The sequence below is a fragment of the Haliotis rubra genome, unplaced genomic scaffold, assembly GCF_003918875.1.
Source record: "Haliotis rubra isolate DU_JTF1 unplaced genomic scaffold, ASM391887v1 Scf255, whole genome shotgun sequence".
Taxonomy (NCBI): Eukaryota; Metazoa; Mollusca; class Gastropoda; order Lepetellida; family Haliotidae; genus Haliotis; species Haliotis rubra.
This window is the reverse complement of record NW_025766614.1, coordinates 876383-901096: the sequence shown is the minus strand read 5'-3', so window position 1 is coordinate 901096 and position 24714 is coordinate 876383. Positions and strand designations below refer to the sequence as shown.

General features: G+C 43.1%; 2 protein-coding genes across 2 annotated transcripts; both read left to right on the top strand.

Annotated features, from left to right (window-relative positions):
- Nucleotides 1-947: 947 nt before the first annotated feature.
- LOC124279718 (hyaluronoglucuronidase-like) lies at nucleotides 948-5962 on the top strand. Its single transcript, XM_046715578.1, has 10 exons — nucleotides 948-1173; nucleotides 2768-2928; nucleotides 3066-3239; nucleotides 3568-3712; nucleotides 3949-3999; nucleotides 4146-4346; nucleotides 4524-4638; nucleotides 4759-4871; nucleotides 5303-5446; nucleotides 5682-5962. The coding sequence occupies exons 1-10, from the start codon at nucleotides 986-988 to the stop codon at nucleotides 5830-5832; spliced, it is 1443 nt and encodes a 480-aa protein (XP_046571534.1). The 5' UTR covers nucleotides 948-985; the 3' UTR covers nucleotides 5833-5962.
- A 241-nt stretch (nucleotides 5963-6203) lies between these two features.
- Nucleotides 6204-20686, top strand: LOC124279719 (heparanase-like). Its single transcript, XM_046715579.1, has 10 exons — nucleotides 6204-6418; nucleotides 6832-6995; nucleotides 7252-7425; nucleotides 7997-8156; nucleotides 8737-8787; nucleotides 10637-10838; nucleotides 11695-11809; nucleotides 19162-19274; nucleotides 19909-20046; nucleotides 20486-20686. Exons 1-7 carry the CDS (start codon nucleotides 6243-6245, stop codon nucleotides 11704-11706), a joined length of 939 nt encoding a protein of 312 aa, XP_046571535.1. The 5' UTR covers nucleotides 6204-6242; the 3' UTR covers nucleotides 11707-11809; nucleotides 19162-19274; nucleotides 19909-20046; nucleotides 20486-20686.
- Nucleotides 20687-24714: the final 4028 nt, after the last annotated feature.

Genomic DNA, 24714 nt, shown 5'->3' with positions numbered 1-24714 from the left:
GACATTACGCTAACATACACACACAAGAGAGACAGCAGGACAGGAAGGTATAACACAAAGTAGTTATTTGACGTGAAACACGCCTCTCTGAAGATATATGTAAACAGTTTCACCAACAAATATTTTAACACACAATTATCAGTCAGAGTAATTATTAAATAAAAGAAGCGATCGCATGGTAAATATTTTCACTGTCATGTATGTCTCATCAATATCATTCAACGTGGCAAAAGTACAATCATTATTCTATCCTTTACATTTCTTGATTTATTAATGAAGGTTATTTTTCTTTTTAAAAAAAATAAACAAAACCATTGAGAAAAGGTACGCAGTCATGAGGGATATCATCTTCTTTATCAGAAAATATCCCTATGTGTGTAGACATCTTAAGACTGATCACTATTTTCCAATATTCAACATTTATATTTAACTTCATTGATGGGCATTTTAGAAGTTGAGTTGATGAAGAAAGATGACAATTTTTATGGATATACAACTTCTTTTATTCTGTGAAGGTGACGTTTTCCACATATATTCTAATTGTCACCACTCTTCATTAATAAGTAAGTCAACTGAATTTCAGGTTAAACTTAGTTTAATTAAGTCTAACATAAACGGAGAAAAACACACCGAGGCTGGTTTCTGTTGGTATGCATATCTGTGAAGATAAGGAATTCCTTTCAAGTTTAAAGTACAAACTGTTGGCGCTTTAAGGTACATATATGGTCAATAATATGGCAACCAATTTCACGCTAATCTTATAAAATATACCAAGCAAATATCTTTCACATTTCAATTTTATAAACTAAGTATATCATATATCCATCACATCATATCACATGTACGACATTATATATATTGTATTGACCTATTGGCACACATGAACTGATAAAAAGTGTTCAACCTTGACCTTGTGTTACATTTGATAAGATCCGAGGTCAATAACGTTTAACTTCAGCGATTTCTTCGCCCACCAAAGTCTGAAATGTCAGCTTTGCCAGCTTTTGCCGTATTTTGTATATATTTTGTGCAGCTAGTGTCTCTTCAGACACCTAAAATTACCATCAATGTTGATGTAAGTAAGGTGATCCAGGACATTGATGAAGATGTGTTTATGGGTGTGACGCTGGACTGCTACTTGATGCAGGATAACTGGGAAGGATTTGACTTCAGGTAAAGTTCACAGTTAACATACAGTCCGTATAGCAGTCTACACGGCTAAACAAACCTATGCCACGAATGTCCAGGAGCAATGGCACCCGCCTCGTTATTTTCAGTCAAGTTAGTTCCTTGTTCCCCACTATTTTGCTTTTAAATTGACTTTTTAAGCAGACATCTGAAGTAATCTCTCGAGACATAAATGTATAGGATTTCAAACTTCAGTATTCACTGATTGTGGAACAGGAAGTACAGAGACTTGAACATATCAAGAATTACAGTAACAGCCTCTTCACTTCTCTTGTCGATTTTCAGTATTGTCACTGTGACCGAGGTCTGGTTTGACGTAGTGCTGGAGCACAGTAGCGGATGAGGTGACCGCAGGTGTAAATGCATCCACATTTGGATTGAAACTTGGATTGATTCCAGGAAGTATCAGATTGTGTAACTTACACCAGTGCCATTGGAAACTCTTATATCCGACCACTCATCTTTTCGACCGCTCAATCTTTGCGATATTCTGTATGGAGATATTGCTCCACATGGAGGTACTGACTGCTCCAGTCATGATTGGGGGCGCGGTGGGTGAGCTGTCTACGGCGCCAGGCTTGTAATCCTGCGAGCTTGAGGTGCCGGGATCGAGCCCTCCTGTGACCGGGTGTAAAAACCTTGAAGTCAACTTTGTGTGCAGACTCTTTCATTGTTGTCACAACCCCTAGCCTACAGTACACAACCCTGTGTACTTAAAGAACCCACGAATCCGTTGGTATATGACCAGATGGCGGCCACATGAATACGTGAAAATACCTTGTTGCGGGTACAGCAACGTGCAGTGAACTTGGACAAAGCACTGTGACCATGTGTCCCAGTCCACCCAATTGTGAATGGGTACCTCGTAAGGATGAGAAAGCCACATTAACTCGGTGCGCCTAGTGGCTGCAAGAGTTGTATGGTCCCCAGGGAGTTGAGATTGATAATACGAAGTGCCGTTGAGATTGACATCCTATGATCAAGGGAAAAATAAAGCGCCCGTGAGCAGCCTAGCTGGAACTCGGCGCTATATAAATAGATTATATAATTAAAAAAAAAATAATAACATAGTGGGAGGGAATTGAAGTTTATTCCATAAGTCGTCCGGAATTTGGTTGCAAGTTGGCCACAGCGCCTTCACCATGCTGTTATGGTGGTTAGTGGTCACACTGAGTTGTGATCATTTCAAGGGTCTTCAGTTTGGACATCCAGAACTTCGTGATGCCATGATGGAGATATCGTCGGGAGATGATAATACCAGAGTTTGTGTTGGCAGTAAACAGATGACCCTTTTACTTGATGTCCTGATACACTAAAGGGCGATGGAGTAATTTGTTCGGAAATTCGCGCAGATTACATCAACCTCAACTACATTTCAAACGTTAGTAACACTTCTACCTACATTACACTACTTACATGGTATTCATCTCTTAACTATTTAGTCATATATTTGTCTACAACATATCAACTTACAGATATTGGAAACAGCATTGGCTTTAACTGTGTCCATTGAATGCATGTACCTCTATTGATTGTCCGGCACCAGCCTACTCACGACACGTAAGGTTCTTTACTCCAGAAATGGACGAATGCTGAATCTTGCCAAGGGAATGGCTCCGTCATTTCTGCGTATTGGGGGTACGGCATGCGACTCCCTCACCTTTGACCCCAACAGGCTCGAAAAGAAAGATATTTCCAAATTGGTTCGCCCACCCTTCACAACAAACTTCACAATGACAGGTAATTCTAGTGTAAGAATTGTCCAGTATGTAATGGGAGCGCTGACATCCATATTCTCATACATGCCTCTGTTCGTGTATTTAGCTGAACAAATTTCTGTGTTTGCATCAGTAAATATTTCTGACTTCCTCCCAAAGCGGAAGACTGGGACAATTTCAACATGTTTGTAAAGGAGGTGGGATGGAAGATGATCTTTGGCATCAACGCCAAGAAACGAGGTGGAGCTGAGTGGGATCCCACGAATGCTATTGTGTTGCTGCAGTACACGGTGAAAAAAGGATATCCTATGTATGGATTTGAGCTTGGAAACGGTAGGTGTTCGTTCATTTACTCACTGAACTGTTCTACATGTCAGACGGCCTTCGCATTACTAGACTCTTCATAATGTACCACGATGGTTGAGTTGGTTGCTATGCTTTTCAACATAAACCCATCGAGGTCGACAAAGAAGATGACGTAGAAACATTAAGTTTAAGCATTTGCACACGAAGATACGAATGGTATGATAGCATTACCACGCTACGCATTTTGAAAAAAAATCCGGAAACTCTCCATTTGTTAACATGTACTATATCGTTGACGGTGGTAGATGTGTGAGTTGTCTGTACGGTGATAGATGTGTGAGTTGTGTGTACACAGAGCCTGATATCTTCCCGAAGAAAGTGTCTCCGCAGCAGCTGGGCGAAGACTTCGTTACTCTACAGAACGTGTTGAAGTCGCTGCCTTTTGAGAAGTCATTGATCATCGGCCCAGATACTACCGGTGTCGGGCAGTACGTGGACGAGTAAGTGTGTGTTGTCTACATGGTGTTCTTCAAACGAAGATGTATGTTCAGTGTGTTGTAGATATGAGGCAGCGTTTTTTATCACCTTTATTTAGTGATTGATCGTGATGGTAAATATGGATTGGTCTATTGGTAATACCCAGGATGCTGTTCGGGAGACATCTCTAAAGTGAATAAAATGTTTTATCGTTTATGTTTTATGTGTTGTAGATTAGTTCTGTTTCCCACTGTTGCAGTTTCTTGAAAGGAGATGGTGGAAGTGTTATAAACGCAGCTACGGTGCACCAGTAAGTTGTCAAATGTCAAATTCGAATTATTAACATTATCTGTACAACTTTCATATATCATTCTAAAACCTTCGATTGATGCTCCTCCAATTACAATTATTTTTTATTTGTATTTTATTTATTTGTTTCTCTCTTCTCAACAACAGTTACTACTTTGATGGTAGACATTCCGTGCTGAGTATGTTCTTGGACCCAAACATAATGGACAGCCTCAAGGCCAAGATCGAATCTTTTCTTGCTGTGGGAAAAGCCGACATTCCCGGGAAACCAGTGTGGCTGGGCGAGACGTCGTCGGCCTACAACACAGGAACTCCAGGGATATCTGACACATATGTTGCAGGATTTCTGTGCGTACATACTACGTCTGACCATAACTAGACACCGTGTTATTCACGTACAGTGATAGACGACAGCCAGGAGTCGCTGACAAGAGCACTTTTACTAAATGGAAGAGGTTTCAGTTGTATAGTGCCAACGAAGGCTAACAATACAACACTAGCTCAGGTGCTCGTTGTTTCTTTCAGGTGGATGGACAAACTGGGTCTCAGTGCCAAAATGGGAGTGAAAGCTGTTCTCCGCCAGGATTTCTATGGAGGAAACTACAGTTTGATACAACAAAACACCTTCTTCCCCAACCCTGTAAGTAGTGAATTACTCGTATCTCCCAAGCTAGAATCCCTGTCTTCATCAAGGCTGATACCAGTGCATTGTATATCCATGGCTGCCAGGTTTGCTAATGGACGATATTGTCTCTTCCAGGACTACTGGCTGACTGTGCTGTACAAAAGACTGGTTGGAAGTCACGTGTTCAACCTGACATCTACGGCCGATAAGTCTGTCAGGGTGTATGCCCACTGTGCCAAGCGAACAAGGTGAGCGCTTCACTCTGTAGTAGCATTTCAGTTCACAACGAATACTCCCCAGATGGAAAACGAGTCATGTAAGGATGCACATCTTCCTGTAGGCGTGTATATACACAGGAACAGTAATTAAACACCGCCTACTTGTTTATAGATTTTGAATCAGGTGATGCTTGATTAACGTTCCTATTTCCTTCCATTTCAAAACCAGACTGAACGGTTCAAGGCACTGCACCAGGCAGAGGATCCTGATGTTGAAATTCATTGTGTTTTTAAAAAGTCGTATTGAAAATGGATGTTGGAACGAACTTTCATAGAAACATTTCACATTTAATGTACTGTATACTCGCATTAAAGTTATATTATCATTATATATAAAACATGTTGGTGTAAAATATATGACAGAACGAGCACTAAGGTACCATATCTTACCTTACCATCAGCGTGTACAAATATGGTGCAGGCAGTGTTGTCGTGTACGCCATGAATCTGCACGAGTCTGACGTCAACCTGACGTTACCCCAGTTTGCCGGCCAGTCCCGAGATGTGTACTGGCTGACCCCACCCAACAACAATCTCACAGCCACGTAGGTCTTCTCATTAATCACCTCATGTTTAAGCTGAGGCACTACATGAATGTAAGGATATATACAGAAAACTGTGAAAAGTATCCCTGAGCTCTGTTTTAAAAGCTAGCCACAGCCATATTCCCTTTCAGCTTGGTAAAGTAACTTGGTACCTTTCAGCACACTTAATGGATGGATGTAAAGAAACAACCTTGAATACTGACTAGAGAGTAACCTAATATTCTGATATTAATAGTACCGTGAACCTTAATGGAGCGCCCATCAACCTGATGAACGACGACCTGCCTCCCTTGACTCCCAGTAAGCTGACTTCAGACGTCACGGTGCCACCAAGATCATTCGGCTTCCTGGTATTCCCACAGGCTGGAGTTGCAGCATGCAAATAGTTCCACATGACCTTGACATTTGACCCCCACATGCCATGTGACGTGGTGCTCATAATCAGTTTTAAATAAATGCAGTGATGTATAATTCATTCAGCTACGTCATCTTGTAATTCAATAAAGAAAGACTAAACCTTCATGTTCGTTTCATTAAGAAGATTAACATTTATTCTGAAAAAATAGGCATTCAGTTAGGCATAACTGAAAGGACACAAAAGACTCTCTTGGCATGGGCTGCATCTTCCAGTCTTGTCCCACTTCTGGGCATGTAATTATTCTACCAGGTTAGAAACTGGCAGCTTTTCCTTCTGGACATATCTACTGTGTGTGAAGAAGTACAGATTGTGACCTGGCAACTCAGCAGACAGATAAGAATAAAGTCTTTTCTTTACCATTTGTCTGTCTCCGACAACATGTCTGTGTTTTGTGTAGTGTTTGTCCTGTGTTGGTACACCGTGACACCGAACACTGTTGTGGACGTGAATCTCATCACAGACAAGGTGATTCAGGAGATCAACCAGACAGTGTTTGTAGGAGTCGCACTGGATGTAGCCCTGCTTCAGAGTAACTGGGATGGACTGAACTTTAGGTAACTTTCAGTGTAACCACATACATAAACACACATAAACAACGACAACATATGTCCGTTAGTGTTCCTTCCAAGATAGGAACTTCAGTGTAGAATGGGATATTGGGATTATACGACAATAAGACACATGGTAACTCGTTTGTAACTAGAGAAATTATGCACCTTGACAGATTCTGTCAATGTCTTGTTTCGATCATTGTTGCTTGAAGCATTCTCGATACATGACATCAGTATCATTGTTGATATACCTTACAGGATTATCTTCTGTATGACAATGTATGAAGTTATTCAAGGAATTACCATGCTTTCTTGTCCGTCACAGAAATATTAGATTTGCCTATATATATAAAATACTTTTTTCTGAGGTTGAAAGTTCAAAATCATCATATTTAATTTCCTTTTACTTTATGAAGCAATGTTAAGGTCCTGACCCTGGCGAGGGGATTGTCCCCCTGCTACCTTCGTGTTGGAGGATATGCTGGGGACGCTGTAACCTTCAGCAGCAGCCCGTCTATGGTGAGATCACACGTGGCCAACAGGGGACTTCTCGACCCACCTGCAAACTTTACCATGACAGGTAAAGGATATTGCTGCATAAGTGAGTGAGTGAGTTGAGTTTTACGCGGCATATAGCAATATTCGAGCAACATCACGTAGGGGACACCAGAAATGGGCGTCACATATTGTGCACATGTGGGGATTCTGTTCCATAAGTAAATCAGCGTGCAAATCTGATCGTTCATGTTTACGTTCTTGTAAAATTTAATGCAAGAAGGAGAGAGTTTACATATATCTTCCGACAACTGTCATTCAGATTTACGGTTGCATTGCAGCAAGGGACTGGGATAATTTGAACGAATTTTCCCAAAGTGCTGGCATGAGCTTGATATTTGGGCTGAACGCACTGAAGAGGAATGGCTCCAACTGGGATCCGACCAATGCTCTTGAATTTCTCAGATATACACAACAAAAGGGGTACAACCTGGCAGGTGTGGAACTTGGAAACGGTATGTATGTGTCTCTGCTGTTACTGTAGTGTTGTTGGAATCAGATGGACGTTGGGCAGAGACAAATCAGAGGAATAAGGTGGATCAGGAAACTTCTCGATTGTAGCGAACTCATTTGAGTGCTGGTGTTCTCTATATCTCTCTACTTCTACACAGAGGTTGTTATTCCAAATTCTCTAACTGAATATTCCGGTTCATCGATTACATGATTGCCTGTTTTTTTTCCAGCCCGCCGTTGCATGGCCGGATACATGTGCGCCATCAGGCAAAAAGATGCTTACATTTTCAGACAATATTTGTAACCACCTGGTGTCATCGCCGAGTTTCAGTGATCCATTCATAAAATTCTCACAGCTGTGTTTACCTTTACACCAAACGGAGTTTATTTCTGAGAATAGTCAAGACAGGGTATTCTTTGACACTGACGTTTTATAGTTAACATTGATGTCCGTTTCATCTTCTCATGCTGTGGAGACTTTACAGTGGTCCTCACCGTGTCCTGGCAGTTGACGTTCCACAAATAACGCTATTTAGGGTGTGAAATGGCTTCTATTTTATATCATTATTTCAGAGCCCGACGAGTTTCTGGGGAGATATGAAGTGTATGTCGATCCGGACCAGATTGGAGCTGATGCACTCACCTTCAGGAATCTCTTGAGAAATATGTCCTACTACAACAACACCCTCTTCATAGGCCCCGACACAGCCAAACCCTTCATATACCTCGATGAGTAGGTAGTACAAATATGTTAGATGTAGGTCATCAAGTGAATATTACCTATCAACGAATGAACAATATTTAAACAATCAACTCTAATCTTCGCATATTTGTAATAGAACTTATAGAGTAACACGAAACAGAGCGACAGGCCTTTAAAGGGCGATGGTTTAAGAACTCAAATAACAAGGTTTTTCTCGAAGAAGAGGCTGTGCATTCACATGATTGAAAACAATGTTGTTCCGAATATCGGTTCAAGATAGCATAACTGGCTGGTTGCGGTGCTTCCATGTGCATGAGTATCACGTCCCCAACAGCCACTCAGCATGTCCCCAACAAGCACACAGACATCCAAATTGTGCATCATGACTTTAAGATGCAATTTTTATTTCAGAATCATTCTTTTTTATTGAACTGTATTTGAGTTACATTTCCCGTTAGTATATATCGTCTTTCACGTGTGATGTAAATCGTGTTTTATGACTCATAGATGACCATTGCCCGAGCATGTGTCTTACATGTCCCTAGAACTCATATGACAAACTTCCAAGCAAGTAAGATTTCCTCTTAATGTATCTGATGTTTCCTTTCAGATATTTGGATACTGATGGGGGCGTGGCTGTGGATGCGGTTTCGTTCCATCAGTAAGTGGAATGGTCCACTGTCTAAGGCTACTTTACCATTGTCAGCGTTAATTTTGATTGCATATTTAACATGAATTTGGTATTTCTTGAGAGGGTGAAATATAGTTCCATACCACGCACAGGTTTCAGGTAGGTCAATGCGAATCATCAGATGATTTTTAATTAAGCGAAAGATTTAAAAGGATTCTTTGCGTATTCATGCAATGCACCGTTATCAAAAATGGTGGGGAACTGGTACACTGAGGTGTTCTGCACGTATTACTTCTCCCCGAGATGTATGAGAACTGATATACTGGGCCCCTATTCTCGAAACGTTCGTAGCCCTACGAACTTCTTAAGTCCATTCTTTACACATTGGCTACGATCAAAGTTACGAATTCTTAGGGCTACGAACGTTTCGAGAATAAGGGCCCAGGTGAGTTCTGCAGGTATTACTTCTCCCCCGGGTGGATGAGAACTGATATACTAGGGTGTTTTGCAGGTATTACTTCTCCCCCGGGTGGATGAGAACTGATATACCGGTGTGTTCTGCAGGTATTACTTCCCCACCGGGTGGATGAGAACTGATATACTGGGGTGTTTTGCAGGTATTACTTCTTCCCCGGGTGGATGAGAACTGATATACTGGTGTGTTCTGCAGGTATTACTTCCCACCGGGTGGATGAGAACTGGTGATGTTCTGCAGGTATTACTTCTCCCCCGGGTGGATGAGAACTGATATACCGGTGTGTTCTGCAGGTATTACTTCCCCACCGGGTGGATGAGAACTGATATACTGGGGTGTTTTGCAGGTATTACTTCTTCCCCGGGTGGATGAGAACTGATATACTGGTGTGTTCTGCAGGTATTACTTCCCCACCGGGTGGATGAGAACTGATATACTGTGATGTTCTGCAGGTATTACTTCTCCCCCGGGTGGATGAGAACTGATATACCGGTGTGTTCTGCAGGTATTACTTCCCCACCGGGTGGATGAGAACTGATATACTGGGGTGTTTTGCAGGTATTACTTCTTCCCCGGGTGGATGAGAACTGATATACTGGTGTGTTCTGCAGGTATTACTTCCCCACCGGGTGGATGAGAACTGATATACTGGGGTGTTCTGCACGTATTACTTCCCCACCGGGTGGATGAGAACTGATATACTGGTGTGTTCTGCACGTATTGCTTCTTCCCCGGGTGGATGAGAACTGATATACTGTGGTGTTCTGCAGGTATTACTTCCCCACCGGGTGGATGAGAACTGATATACTAGGGTGTTTTGCAGGTATTACTTCCCCACCGGGTGGATGAGAACTGATATACTGGGGTGTTTTGCAGGTATTACTTCTTCCCCGGGTGGATGAGAACTGATATACTGGTGTGTTCTGCAGGTATTACTTCCCCACCGGGTGTATGAGAACTGATATACTGGGGTGTTCTGCAGGTATTACTTCTCCCCCGGGTGGATGACAACTGATATACTAGGGTGTTCTGCAGGTATTACTTCCCCACCGGGTGGATGAGAACTGATATACTGGGGTCTTTTGCAGGTGTTACTTCTTCCCTGGGTGGATGAGAACTGATATACTAGGGTGTTCTGCACGTATTACTTTCCCACCGGGTGGATGAGAACTGATATACTTGGGTGTTCTGCAGGTATTACTTCTTCCCCGGGTGGATGAGAACTGATATACTGGTGTGTTCTGCAGGCATTACTCCTCCCCGGGTGGATAAGAACTGATATACTGGGGTGTTCTGCAGGTATTACTTCTCCCCGAGGTAGCTGACAACTGATATACTGGGGTGTTCTGCAGGTATTACTTCCCCCCGAGGTAGCTGAGAACTGATATACTGTGTGTTCTGCAGCTATTACTTCTCCCCTGAGATCGCTGACCTGGACCTGTTCACACAGCCCCGCTTCTTTGACGACTGTATCAAGAAGGTGGTGGACGCGATGGACATGGCCACGTTCCACGTGAAGACAAAGCCTGTGTGGCTGGGGGGAGACGTCCACGACCAGCGGGGATGGGGCACCGGGAATTTCCAACACCTACGTGGCATCTCTCATGTTCGTATTCATCCAGTCATTTGTGAAAGGTTCAGACGCAGCTATTCATAACCAAACCCAATGGAGTGAGTGAGTGAATTAGTGGTTGGGTGGGTGAGTGGGTGAGTGGGTGAGTGAGTGAGTGAGTGAGTGAGTATGGTTTTGCAATATATATTCCAGTAATATCACGGCGGGCTTCACACATAGTGCCCATGTGGGGAATCGAACCCGGGTCTTCGGCGTGACGAGCGAACGCTTTAACAATCAAGTTAGACTAACGCTTAGTTCCTGAATATATATAATTTTGATAGTAACAAATAACCCATTTAAATTGAAAAGGATCCCCAGTGAGTTGGGCGATCCAGGCCTGAACCTGGGGAAGTCTAGACTTGCTTCATTTAGGGCTTGAGCATTGCAGGGAGGGCTAGGCATAACGGGAAATACTGGGTTGGGGGACTGTGAGTCAGACTACGACCAAGGCTTCCCTACCGCCCCAATTCCAAATTAGGTCAGTTTGATCGGTAGCATGGCATACGCATGACGGAACGGTTCCCATGCACTTGTGACTTCAGCCCTACTGAGTAGAGCAGGAAACCATCCTGAATCTCAGGAACTGCGTCACTAAGTGTGATGATTGTAAAACGATTTCTTACTGGCCTCTTGCATGCATTTCCAATTAAAAGTCACTATTCTACCTTGGTGCCTAATTATTTAAAACATTCAGCGTATTATGAATGCAACAGAAGCATAACTTTCATACATCTGTCTTGAATTAAGATCAGCATGTTTGAATGGTAAGGAAAACCTTGCCAACCTGTCAATACCCAAACGTTAAAGTTAATGACAATTGAGCGGACATTTCTTTTTCAAATTGCAGGTGGCTAGATAAGTTGGGGGTGGCTGCGAAGTATGGCATAAAGACTGTTATACGCCAAGATCTCTATGGAAGTTATAACAGCCTGATACAGCCAAACACATTTGACCCTAACCCGGTAAGTTTCATGATGGGAATCAATATAGACTGCAGTGGGTAGGGACTGAGAAGCCAGTTTGGTTGTTCACATGATGTTACAACTGCGCATTACCAGAGGCAGTTCATGACGCTATGAGTGCGATAATGTTCTTTGTTATTTTTGTCTTGAATATATCACGTCGAAGTTTACTAATTGATATCAATGATACCAGAGCGACAACACAGTGTCCCTTAAACCTACTTAATGTTTTTGCTTAGGAATATGAGCAGCTCGCATTTCTACAGAAATCGGTTTGTCGTGTTTCATCGAAATTGATTTGTATCAGCCATCATCTGTAGATGGAAACTGTCCTACGAACTAAAAATGTAAAGACACTCATGTGATTGATTATTAATTACACAGTCTATATTTTCATCAACTGTAATGAGAAAACAAAAAACAGATGTTAATAACATAGCATTAGTCTTGCAAATGATACCGTAAAGCAGTTTGGTCTTGCACAATTGTACACAGACAACCGATCATATATCTGCTGGTAACAGCTTTCGATCATATAAACTAGTGCTCAAAAGAAACTATACACCTCTTACTATTACATAAAAATCACAAAAATAAAACTATTTAATAAAACCATACTAAGCCATGTCACACACGCACAGACGCATCCTTTCTGGGAACAAAAGGCAAAAACAAGTTAACTAATCGCCAAAACGTCTCAATTAATCCAAAACGACTTTTTCTTATGTAACACGAAATGCACGCGCATACTGGCGGTATGAAACAGTCTACGCGACACGTTAGCAACACAGTAGTAAAAAGAACACAAAAACTATGCCACGTTTGAGGCAAATCAAAAGGAAAGAGCTGTCGGAATGTACTCCATCATCGCCAGAAGCTTCGGCTGCACCCGAGCAACTGTCATCAGACTGATGTACCGACAAAGACAAACAGGCAACACGTCAGACAGGCCTAGGAGTGGTGATGATCGCCACATTCGGACAATTCATCTGTTTTTGTAACGGCGACGTCAACGGCAGCGACGGTACTACGACGCCGTATCAATCGACATACAGTGTACCGACGACTAAGAGAACATGGTATTCGAGCATGTCGACCCTACCGCGGAGTGCATCAGACTCTTCAAAACCGATGTCGTCGATTGACATGGGACAGATGAGTTTGACGTTGGTAGATGCGTGATTGGCGACGTGGGATGTTCACCGACGAGTGTAGGCTTTGCCTGCACAGTAATAACGGCCGGGCTCGTACAGACGAGTAGGTGAACGTTTAGCGCCGAACCATTAGTCCGAACGTTTGGAACGAGATGGTGTGGGGGTGATCTGTGGCGATCTTAAAACGAGACTTGTGATTATTCATGGCAACCTGAATCTTCGAAGATACAGGGATGAAGTTTTGCAACCAGCTGTGCAAATATATCCAGCAACAATCACGTGGCATTGTCTACCAACACGATAACGATAGCGTGAATGTTCTCCCTACATGAATCCGATAGAACACTTATGGACTACCTCTATCGACCAATCAGAAGACTACAAACGCCACTTGTCACCGCTCAACAACTGGAACAATGTCTCCTACAGAATTGGCAACGGATCACGTCTAACGTCATTCGTCGTCTGACAATGTCGTCATTGAAGAAGACGAGGAAAATTTCTCCATCCCTGGAAAACTTCATTGTACTTACCTGGCTTCAACTCATCCACAAGGACTTGCCACGTCTGGTCAAACAGAGGTACGGGATGGATCTTCGGTCCAGAACGCTAGCCTCCTTGAAACCGGAGATTTCACAAGCATTAACATCCCTGTTAGATGAGCTTCACTCCACAGAGGATGTCAAGGTTATGAGGTCCGCGGCCTCCCGGTTCTACTCAAGGTCGACTCACCAACAACTATCTCTATTCAAGCCCAGATCATCCCCTCCTCTCAAAGTTTGTCCTTTTTGCAAACACAGCAGGGAGAATCAACACAGAACACTTCCTGAGTCAATGCTCATTTCTGCCGGACCATGACAAACGGTATATGGCGAAAGCCCGGAGAATTGCTGACATCCTTGATACTCCAGACTGTGACATCTCTGAAGAACTTGAAGACATGGAGTTGCAGTGTGCTATCGGACCCGCACCCCAGGCTGCCGTAATGCGGATACAGGTCGGACATTCGCCATCAATGACTGCTTTCTATGGTCACCAGGTTGCCAACATAACTATCGATTGTGGTGCCACAGGTAATATGATTCGTCTGTCAACTGCGACATACCTTGGAGTTGGCAGATGGCATCTCCCCCCATAAAGTCTCTGGCGAAACACGCTTCTCAGTTGTTCGAGATGGTAGAGAGTTCCAGTTTGAAGGTTTAATAGTGGAGGATCTGGACGTTGATATTCTCGCAGGAATCCCGTTCATGGAGTTGAACGACATAACTGTTCGTCCAGCCAAACATCAGGTCATACTGGTTGACGGTACTACTTACTTGTACAGCTCATCAAAAGACTCGCCTTCCCAACACAGCATGAGAAGAACACATATCCTTCGTTTCCCCAGCGAAATTACAACACTTTGGCCAGGAGAGTTCATCGAAGTTGGCCTCCCAGAGGAAATGAGTCAAGTCGACTCTACCTTTGCCATCGAACCCCGAAGAGATCTCGGCAAGAACTCCTCAAGTGATCTTCAGTGGCCTAGCTTTGACATGGTGACAAGTGTGGCAGGAAAGGTACAAATACCAAACATGACAGACAATCCCATGATCATCAAACGACATGAGCACTTTTGCCATGTTCTCACCACCTCGGTAACCAGCCCCCTGGATTCAAGTTTAATGTCAAAGAAATCACCGCCGTCTCCGCAGTTCAAATGACTGTAAGTAACCCCTCAGCCATCTTCTCTACCGCTGTACAGCTGGATCCTGACATTTCCTCCGGAAATCAGAGAGCAGTTTAGATCGCTTTTGCTGGATTATGACGATGTGTTTGATCCCACTATCAAGGGCTACAACGGTGCGTCAGGCCCTTTCAAAGCTGTTGTCAATATGGGTCCCGTCCAACCCCCTCAGCACAAGGGTTGGTGTCCTCAGTATTCCAGAGACAAGCTAGTAGAACTCCAAGAGAAATTCGACAGTCTAGAGAACCTGGGAGTCTTTGTGAAGCCAGAAGATATAGGCATCACGGTGGAATACGTCAACCCTTCCTTGCTCGACTAGAAATCTAACGGAGGTTTTCGCCTTGTGACTGCATTTGCTGATGTCGGTCGCTACAGTAAACCGCAACCTTCTCTCATTGCGATTGATTGCTTCGTGGAAGTACATAATTACCACAGATCTGACGTTAGCCTTTCACCAGATCCCTTTGGTACGGGAGTCTCTCAAGTACTGTGGAGTCTCCACTCCCTTCAAAGGAGTCAGAACTTATGCTAGGTGCGCGATGGGTATGCCCGGCTCTGAGACTGCCCTAGAAGAACTCACGTGTCGTGTACTGGGCGATCTGTTAGCGGAGGGTGTAGTTGCAAAACTCGCCGACGACTTGTACTGCGATGCAGATAACCTTGAGGACCTACTTCACAATTGGCGACGGGTATTAGATGCCCTCCAACATAACAATCTGTGCCTCGCAGCACATAAGACTCTCATTGGACCAACGACAGTGACCATCTTAGGATGGATATGGCAAGAGGGCACCATCAAAGCCAGTCCACACCGAATAGCCACCCTCTCCTCCTGTGCTCGTCCAACCAAGGTGAGCGGATTACGTTCCTTTATCGGGGCGTACAAAAACCTTGCAAGGGTAGTTCCACACTGTGCTTCACTCATTGCCCCACTAGATAATGTTCAGGCCGGCCTCTCATCACAAGACACCATACAGTGGACTGACCTCCTCATATCAACATTCCATCAGGCTCAGAAGGCCCTAACCAATGCTAGGACCATTACTCTACCGAGACCAGAGGTTCAACTGTGGATTGTCACAGATTGAGCAGTGAAACGACATGGTATCGAAGCAACCTTATATGTCACTCGCAACCAGAAGCCACAGCTGGCTGGCTTTTTCAGCGCCAAACTCAGAGGTCGCCAGATCACGTGGTTACCATGTGAGAGTGAAGCCCTGTCCATTGGCGTGGCTGTTAAACATTTTTCTCCTTATATCATACAGTCCCAACACAGAGCCTGCTTGCTGACAGACAGTAAGCCTTGTGTCCAGGCAGTTGAGAAGCTTTGTCGCGGAGAGTTTTCCGCCAGCCCCAGGGTATCTACCTTCGTCTCTGGTGTCAGTAGCTACCAAGCTTCGGTGAGCCACTTATCAGGCTCTGCAAACATCCCGTCAGACTTCGCAAGCCGCAATGCCAAAGAATGCCTCCACCCAACGTGCCAGGTTTGCTCCTTTGTTCAGAGAACCGAAGACTCTGTTGTTTCACGTTTATGTGTCGAGGACATCATGAAAGGCGATGCCAAACTACCGTACACCAGTCGTGCCGCATGGTTGGCGCTATAGGCAGAATGTCCTGATTTGTGGCGTACACATGCCCACCTCACACAAGGCACACGGCCATCGAAGAAACAGACTACCGTGAAGGATGTGAAACGCTATCTCAACGTAGCTACAATATCCAAAGATGGTCTTCTTGTTGTTTGTCGTTCCGAACCTCTTTCACTTACCAGAGATTGCATCATAGTGACACGAACAGTATTTGAAGGTCTCCTCACGGCCATCCACATCCAGCTTGACCATCCATCAACTAAAACAAGTAATGCATCGTTACTTCTACGCACTAGACATGGACAAAGGTATCGACCATGTGACTCGTATTTGCCATCCCTGTTCGTCACTTGCGAAGGTTCCACACTACCTTCACGTCCAGTCAAGCAGCGCGCCCCCAGAAGCCATTGGGGTGCTCTTCGCCGCTTATGTCATGAAGCGGGAACGCCAACTCATACTTGTGGTACGCGAGTGTGTAACCTCCTACACAACTGCATGCATTGTGGAAGACGAAAGACACCTTACTTTGCGGGATGCTCTGCTCAAAATGTGCCTCGAACTAAGACCTCTGGATGGTCCTCCCTCTGTGGTACGTGTTGATCCAGCTCCAGGTTTCACTGCTCTAGCTAAAGATTATCTCTTACGGCGCCACAGATTAGCTGTAGAGGTTGGAAGATTCAAGAACGTTAACAAGAACCCTGTGGCAGAGTGGGCCATACAGGAGCTTGAACAGGAACTCTTGCGCCAGGACCCTTAGGTGGTACGTGCACCCCCTGACACTCTCGTTAGCTGTCGCTAGACTCAACACCCGCATAAGATGCAGAGGGATGTCCTCAAGAGAAATGTTGACACAAAGGGATCAATTCTCCAATGTGCAGTTACCAGTGTCTGACAGAGATCTTGTGACAAAGCAGCATCAACAGCGTCTTCGCAACCACCCGCATAACGAACACTCCAAGTTCCCAGGAGGATAGGTCTACTCCCCAACCAACATATGTATTGGTGATCTTATGTATCTCTTTCTCTCAACGCCAGGAAACGCTACCTAGTTGTTACGATTGATGATCCATGGTGCAACATAAGAAAATTCACAGGCAACCAGCTCAGAAGTACATCGTATCGGGTGAAGCTGTCCGATTGCTACAAAGTTGACGATCAAGGTCTGAAATTGCCAACTTACCCCCATAACTGCACTGATAATGACTCTGATGATGGCCCTACACCAGTTCTACCCGAAGTCCCAAGTGAGATTCATTCACCAGAAACAGCACATCAAAATCCAGATATGCCTCAACACCAATCTCCTGAGAAACCCCTGCCTGAGACCCCTGACCAGCTGTCTGTACCCCAGATAACCCTGCCTGAGACCCCTGACCAGCTGTCTGTACCCCAGATAGCCCTGCCTGATACCCCTGACCAACTGTCTGTACCCCCCCTGACTGAGACCCTGTCTGTACCCCAGATAACCCTGACCCTGACCAATTGTCTGTACCCCAGATAACCCTGCCTGAGACCCCTGACCAGCTGTCTGTACCCCAGATAACCCTGACCCTGAGACCCTGCCTGACCCCTGACCAGCTGTCTGTACCCCAGATAACCCTGCCTGAGACCCCTGACCAGCTGTCTGTACCCCAGATAACCCTGCCTGAGACCCCTGACCAGCTGTCTGTACCCCAGATAACCCTGCCTGAGACCCCTGACCAGCTGTCTGTACCCCAGATAACCCTGCCTGAGACCCCTGACCAGCTGTCTGTACCCCAGATAACCCTGCCTGAGACCCCTGACCAGCTGTCTGTACCCCAGATAACCCTGCCTGAGACCCCTGACCAGCTGTCTGTACCCCAGATAACCCTGCCTGAGACCCCTGACCAGCTGTCTGTACCCCAGATAACCCTGCCTGAGACCCTGACCAGCTGTCTGTACCCCAGATAACCAACGATGACTCTCCCACTCGCGAGAGTAACCACTGATGATCCCAGATAACCCTGCGCCTACGAGGGAGGCGCCTACCAGTAAGATTTGCTGACTTTTACGTGAACTTTTAATTGTACTGTGAAGTTCCCCCATGTAATGTGTTTAATTTGCTGGTACAGTTAATTTTGCAACATAATTTCTTTGGGTACTTAATTGAGTGTTCCATATTTCTACTTTCCATAAAGGTAAAAGTTAAGGGAAAACAAAGAAGAGGTCACGCCAGTATGACTGTAATTAGTTGTACATCGTATAGCATTGCTCGCCTCTCTGTTAAGCCTACATCCGGTGTCCAGTAAAACCACCGTTTACCAAGAAGCCGTGTTGTTGTCGTTCCTGATTGTTATGGCCATACTGGCGCAGATGTTCATTTAACTATATGCTTGTCCTTTCTTTTCATATTTTGTCAAACACACTGTATACTTTCTTTTGAGCACTAGTTTATATACATAGGTAGATATATAGATATACAGACAGATAGGCATTGGGGCCGACAATCACCTCTTGCACAAAGGCAAAGTCACATTTGCGGAAAAAGATGCAGGTTAGTATTGACATAAATTTGACTGATAACATTTCACTCTCAACCACCCACAAGAGAAAAGAGGTTTGACCATCATTCCTTACAGCAGTGTCTGCCATATCTCTGTCCACTAAGGCGACTTAGATGACAACTGTTGACAAAAGTATCCCGCCTTGAGGTCAATGTACACTTACGTACAGGTCGGGTGCACTCGGTAAGCCTGACAAAAACAAGCGCTCAGAGCTCGTTTTGCTCCTCTCGTGTTAGAACATGGCTGACTGGGCATATGTATGGGACCTTTGTGTGTCCGCCACTGAAACTGCCAATTAGTTACAACTTATGAACGTCTAAATGTAGTCTAGTTTGAAATTGATACGTGTTTTGTATTTCAGGACTACTGGGTTACACTTCTGTACAAAAAGCTTGTGGGCCCACGGGTGTTCAACCTGACAACATCGGCAGATAACTCTGTCCGGGTGTATGCACACTGCGCCAAACAGTCCAGGTAATATATGTCGACACATCGTTTCAAGAATATTATCACATATGTTATATTTGGCATTACACTTTCTCAGTAAAGTACAGATTCTAATACTTTTGATGGATTTAATCCCATACGTGTGTACCTCTCTGAGAAGTGTAATGCCAAATACAACTTATCTTACATTTGACCACTTTCTAAATGACATTGCGTATTCACAGCTTGCGTATTTACACTTGTCAGAGGGGCACACAGAGTCCGTGGTCTGGAGTACCAGTTGCTCGACCTTTTTGTGGAAGCCGCGATGGCTGAGTGGGTTAGATGGCTGACTTTGTGTGCTGGCGATTAGGTGCCTGGCTCTGAGAGCGTCTGTTCCAATCCCGGATGGCACTCAACCCAACGAAAGTTTTAAAATCTGTACTTTACTGAGAAATTTAAACCCAATATAGCAAGTGTTAAATTTCAGCACTTTCGCGATGGCATTATGTATTCAAAGAATATTGTCCTTTGTTGAACACATGTAGGAGCTAGCCATACATTACCCTATCCCAAAACAACAAAGTACATACCTACTTGAAGTTCGAGATATTTTACCTTTGAATATAAATATATATTGCAGTATACATTGTTGTGTGTTGATGGTACACTGTTTGTGTAGAGACTATGGAAGCGGAAGCGTTGTCCTGTACGCCATCAACATCAACCAGAACAACATCACTTTCAGTCTGCTCCAGTTCGGGGACAGACACCTGGACGTGTTCTGGTTAACACCTCAGGGAAACAACATCACGTCAACGTAAGGCCACCTTCTGAAGCATGGGTACAAGCTTGACCCCCACATTAATATTCATGAATAATATACAAGCATTAATTATTGAGATGTTTGTTCAAAGAATACATTATTTTGTAGAAAGATGTAAACAGACTGTTGTGTGGCGCCTCTGTCGGCAACAGTCCAGCTATATGACGAGGGCTTGTTTTTAAATCGGGCCTGAACCAGACAATCCAGTGATTGATATTATGAACAACGGCCCAGGACGTCGGGTTACGTTGACACACCACCAACCAAGCCACCAAGCATGATCGCCCGATCCATTGTCACCTCTTACAACACCCTCCTGGTTCATTTCAACTCTCGGATAGCCATTTACAAGTGGAATACATGTCTGTGCAATATACGCAATCTGAGTTATACAGTTATGACGTTATCAAGTGTTTTCGTTTCCGCATTTCAGAGTAGTGGAGCTGAACGGTAGTCCGCTTCATCTGATTAACAACACCTTCCCCGCCTTCACCCCACTGAATCTGACGTCCTACTTGACGATACCTGCCTTATCCTTAGGATTTGTTGTCATCCCCGATGCCAATGTTAAACTGTGTGTGTAAGACATATATAGTGTATGCTTGTCAATGTTTAATAAATTAAACATCAAAGACACTCTTTGTTATCGAATTCTATACTTCCTATATAGATTTGAAAAAAATCCGTGATTAATAGACTAGTTAGAAACAAATACCATTTGTGACATGGGAATGCCCAACACAACGTTTTCTCATTACACGATGACAAGTAATGTTACACCGCCCAAATGGTAAGGTTAACGAAAAGCTATTTAAAATCCAGGATAACTAGTTGATTTGAGTAATCCCGTTGACTGTGGTATAGTGAAGTGGGCCAAAAGATTGAGATGAGATAGGGAGAGGGGGGTATTTTGTTGTTCTCAAGGGCATCTTACAAAGTTCTGTCATGCAGCTTCCGGTCGACGATCTGCTGTCATTTGCAATTTATGTTTCAAAGTAGATGATACTCAGATACAACAACATGTCCCTGAGTCGTTTGGGAATTCGACATTTTGGTAAAATACCATTTTAACGAAACAATTAACAATTAATTAATGGATTCTGGTCAGGTATAACCTGCTGTATACATTGAAACAAACTGTGACGTTTTCAAGAAATCACACGATCAGAACATTTTAAGTCAAATTTCAGCATAAAGTCTGTGTCCAAGTGTTAGATCTCAACATAAATTATGTGACCAAGTGTCAGATCTCAGCATAGAGCATGTGTCAAAGTGTCAAATCTCAGCATAAAGTCTGTGTCAAAGTGTCAGATCTCAGCATACAGCCTGTGTTCAAGTGTCAGATCTCAGCATGAAGACTGTGTCCAAGTGTCAGGTCTCAGCATAAATCATGTGTCCAAGTGTCAGATCTCAGCATAAATCATGTGTCCAAGTGTCAGATCTCAGCATAAATCATGTGTGCAAGTGTCAGGTCTCAGCATAAATCATGTGTCCAAGTGTCAGATCTCAGCATGAAGACTGTGTCCAAGTGTCAGATCTCAGCATAAAGTCTGTGTCCAAGTGTCAGATCTCAGCATAAAGTCTGTGTCCAAGTGTCAGATCTCAGCATAAAGCCTGTGTCCAAGTGTCAGATCTCAGCATAAATCATGTGTCCAAGTGTCAGATCTCAGCATAAAGCCTGTGTCCAAGTGTCAGATCTCAGCATAAATCATGTGTCCAAGTTTCAGATCTCAGCATAAAGTCTGTGTCCAAGTGTCAGATCTCAGCATAAACCCTGTGTCCAAGTGTCAGATCTCAGCATAAATCATGTGTCCAAGTGTCAGATCTCAGCATAAAGTCTGTGTCCAAGTGTCAGATCTCAGCATAAATCCAGTGTCAGATGTCAGCATAAATCATGTGTCCAAGTGTCAGATCTCAGCATAAATCATGTGTCCAAGTGTCAGATCTCAGCATAAATCATGTGTCCAAGTGTCTGATCTCAGCATACACCCACCAAGGTGTCACTGTACATATACAATAATCACACTCTTCCAAATGATACACGTATTTCAAGGTCAGTTGTAGGCAAGTCTACTTCCACCACCTAGTATATGGGTCAATCATCAGGTTAGCAGCTCAATATGCAATGGTCGTCATTGCAGGAATACTTTGATCGTGACATTCAACCATAGTCACGCCACATAAAGTAAAAAAACTATTTATAAAACTGTAGGCCGCAAGTTATCTGTATGGCTGATGCATTTGTTGTCGGAATTACATTTCACTTCAACAGATCGATGCTTCAATACCCGTATGTCCATCAATCATGAAACATAATTACTTCCTTGTTACTAATTACTTCCATGTCCTACATGTAGAGTTCAGCGTTCATAGTTACGCGTTATTGTATTTGGGATGGACCTGAGATGTCTTCAGTTAGAGGGCCTGTATAAACTACCCATTTCTCACACCATATCATGAATACTTTATTGCGAAAGCCATTTCGTTTTGCCATAAATCCTATCCCAAAATGACACGGTGAAATGTATATCAAGTATAATGTGTGTAATATACGCCTAATGATGCTCTAACTTGGTATCTGAATCAAATACAAAAAAACTGTAAATGAATATACATGTACTTTTGAATGACGAATGAATCACATAATCACATATATTTTTTTCAAAGTCAACTTCTATCTATTGAAATCTGGGCTCCAGATGTTACAGGTACAATACAATATATATTGCGCTGAAGTTTTTATATTTCTTCAAAAGGTTAGCATTTTCACCTGAAAACCCGATGGTTCTGCACACTGTGTAGCCAGTATAGTTCCATCAAACATATCACATGGTGAGTCAATTGATTTTACCTTGTTGCATATCCATGTGCTCGGGAAATGTGTCTTCGAACGCTCGTTAAGAAATTCATTTGTTTGCTTCTTTGTCATTGGACAAGTTCTACCACCCTATGCACGGCGCGTGTCATTCGAGAAAAAGGAGTTTCTTTCACTAAAGAGTTTCTCAAATCAGCAATCACTTACAACAAGTCCACCATGGCGAACAGTAAATGCGTCTTACTTCTTGTGTACCTCCTATTGTTCTCAGAGGCTCGTTGGAAAATCCTGACTGAAGGTGGAACAGAGAGTGCAAACAAAGGTCTTGCACCAGAGACTACCATGGCCATACCCTGGGTTGAGACATTACAGTCAAACACATTGTTTATGGAAGGTAAATATGTAATGATTGTATATGTGTGTAGCCTGTTTTCACAATACTACTGAGGACAACTTGCAGTTGATGAAACAGTATACAGATGGCCGCATCCTGCTGCAAACAATAAGTTTCAGTGTGACGATAAGATAAAGCCATCATATCAATTCTATCAGAAACATATAATACAGACTGAACTCTGTCATTGCCAAATTAATACAAAGTAAACTGTTTTCTTCACGCAGGAATCTATGTATCATTATTACCACTGTATTTAATTCGGGGATTTTATGAATCCGTGTGTAATCCTCTCTAAACATTATTTCTTCATCTATGTATTTTGCCCAATTAACTCAGTCACATAATTAAAACGTCCAATAGTTTCCAGCATCGTTAACCATACAACAAACACATTACTCTGGTTCGTGGTCCATCGTTCAGGGAAGGTTTGTCACTTGACCTGCAAATATCATCTCCCTGGTATACTTTGTACATTGTACAGATCTGTTGCTGTGGTATATTTAATTTCACATCAAAACAATGGTTGTCTTTAATTAGGGTAATTTCCTGCCGCTATTCAGATAGTATCTAGACAAACTAATCGTTGATCTCAACTGTGGATACTAACAAGCCAGGTGTGTCGGATAAATGGGGCGGAACCCTCTAACGGACATTCACACGATTAATAATCCATTTGTTTCCAAAGTAATTTAGTATCAATTACTGAGAGGAACAGCCGTGGAACATAGACGTCAAGTGTTTACCTTGAATGCAAATAAGTAAGGATAAGTTCTATGGATGAACAACTTCGTTATTCAAATCAAATCTCTTTATTCCATTACTGAAGAGGCCACAGGCCTATAGTACAAAATATAAAAACAATAATGGCATACAATCAAAATGTTTGCAACGTTATTTTCTTTGTTCAAAAGCATGGTGGATATACATACCAAGTTTACGAATATAAGTTGTATTATTAGAGTTCATTATCAAATTAAATTTAAACATGGTAGTGTGTGAATAGTAATATTGTGGTAGATATTTTGTCCTTAAATCAGCATAGTTAGGACATACCAGCAAAAAGTGGAATTCATCTTCAATTACATTTAGTGAACAAAATTTGCACAATCTGTCTTCTCTTGGAATATTATAATATCTGCCCTTCCCGATCATAAGATCATGTGAAGAGCATCTAAATCTGGATAATGAAACGTGGAATTTTCTAAGATTAATATCGTGTAGGTATTGCTCTGTATGGAAAAAAGATTTCAAAGTACTGTAAAAAGTGGATTTGGGCGACTGTAGATGAGTTCCAGGTCTGAATGTACATATCTTTTAATCTTTGCGATAAAGCATTATAAAATGACTTTGGGTAGGTAATCTTTTGTGACAAAATTACATCACTAAAACCACAATGATTTAGTAAATTTCTAACATTCGTCACCCAATTTTATTTTCCGTTGGTGTCAAA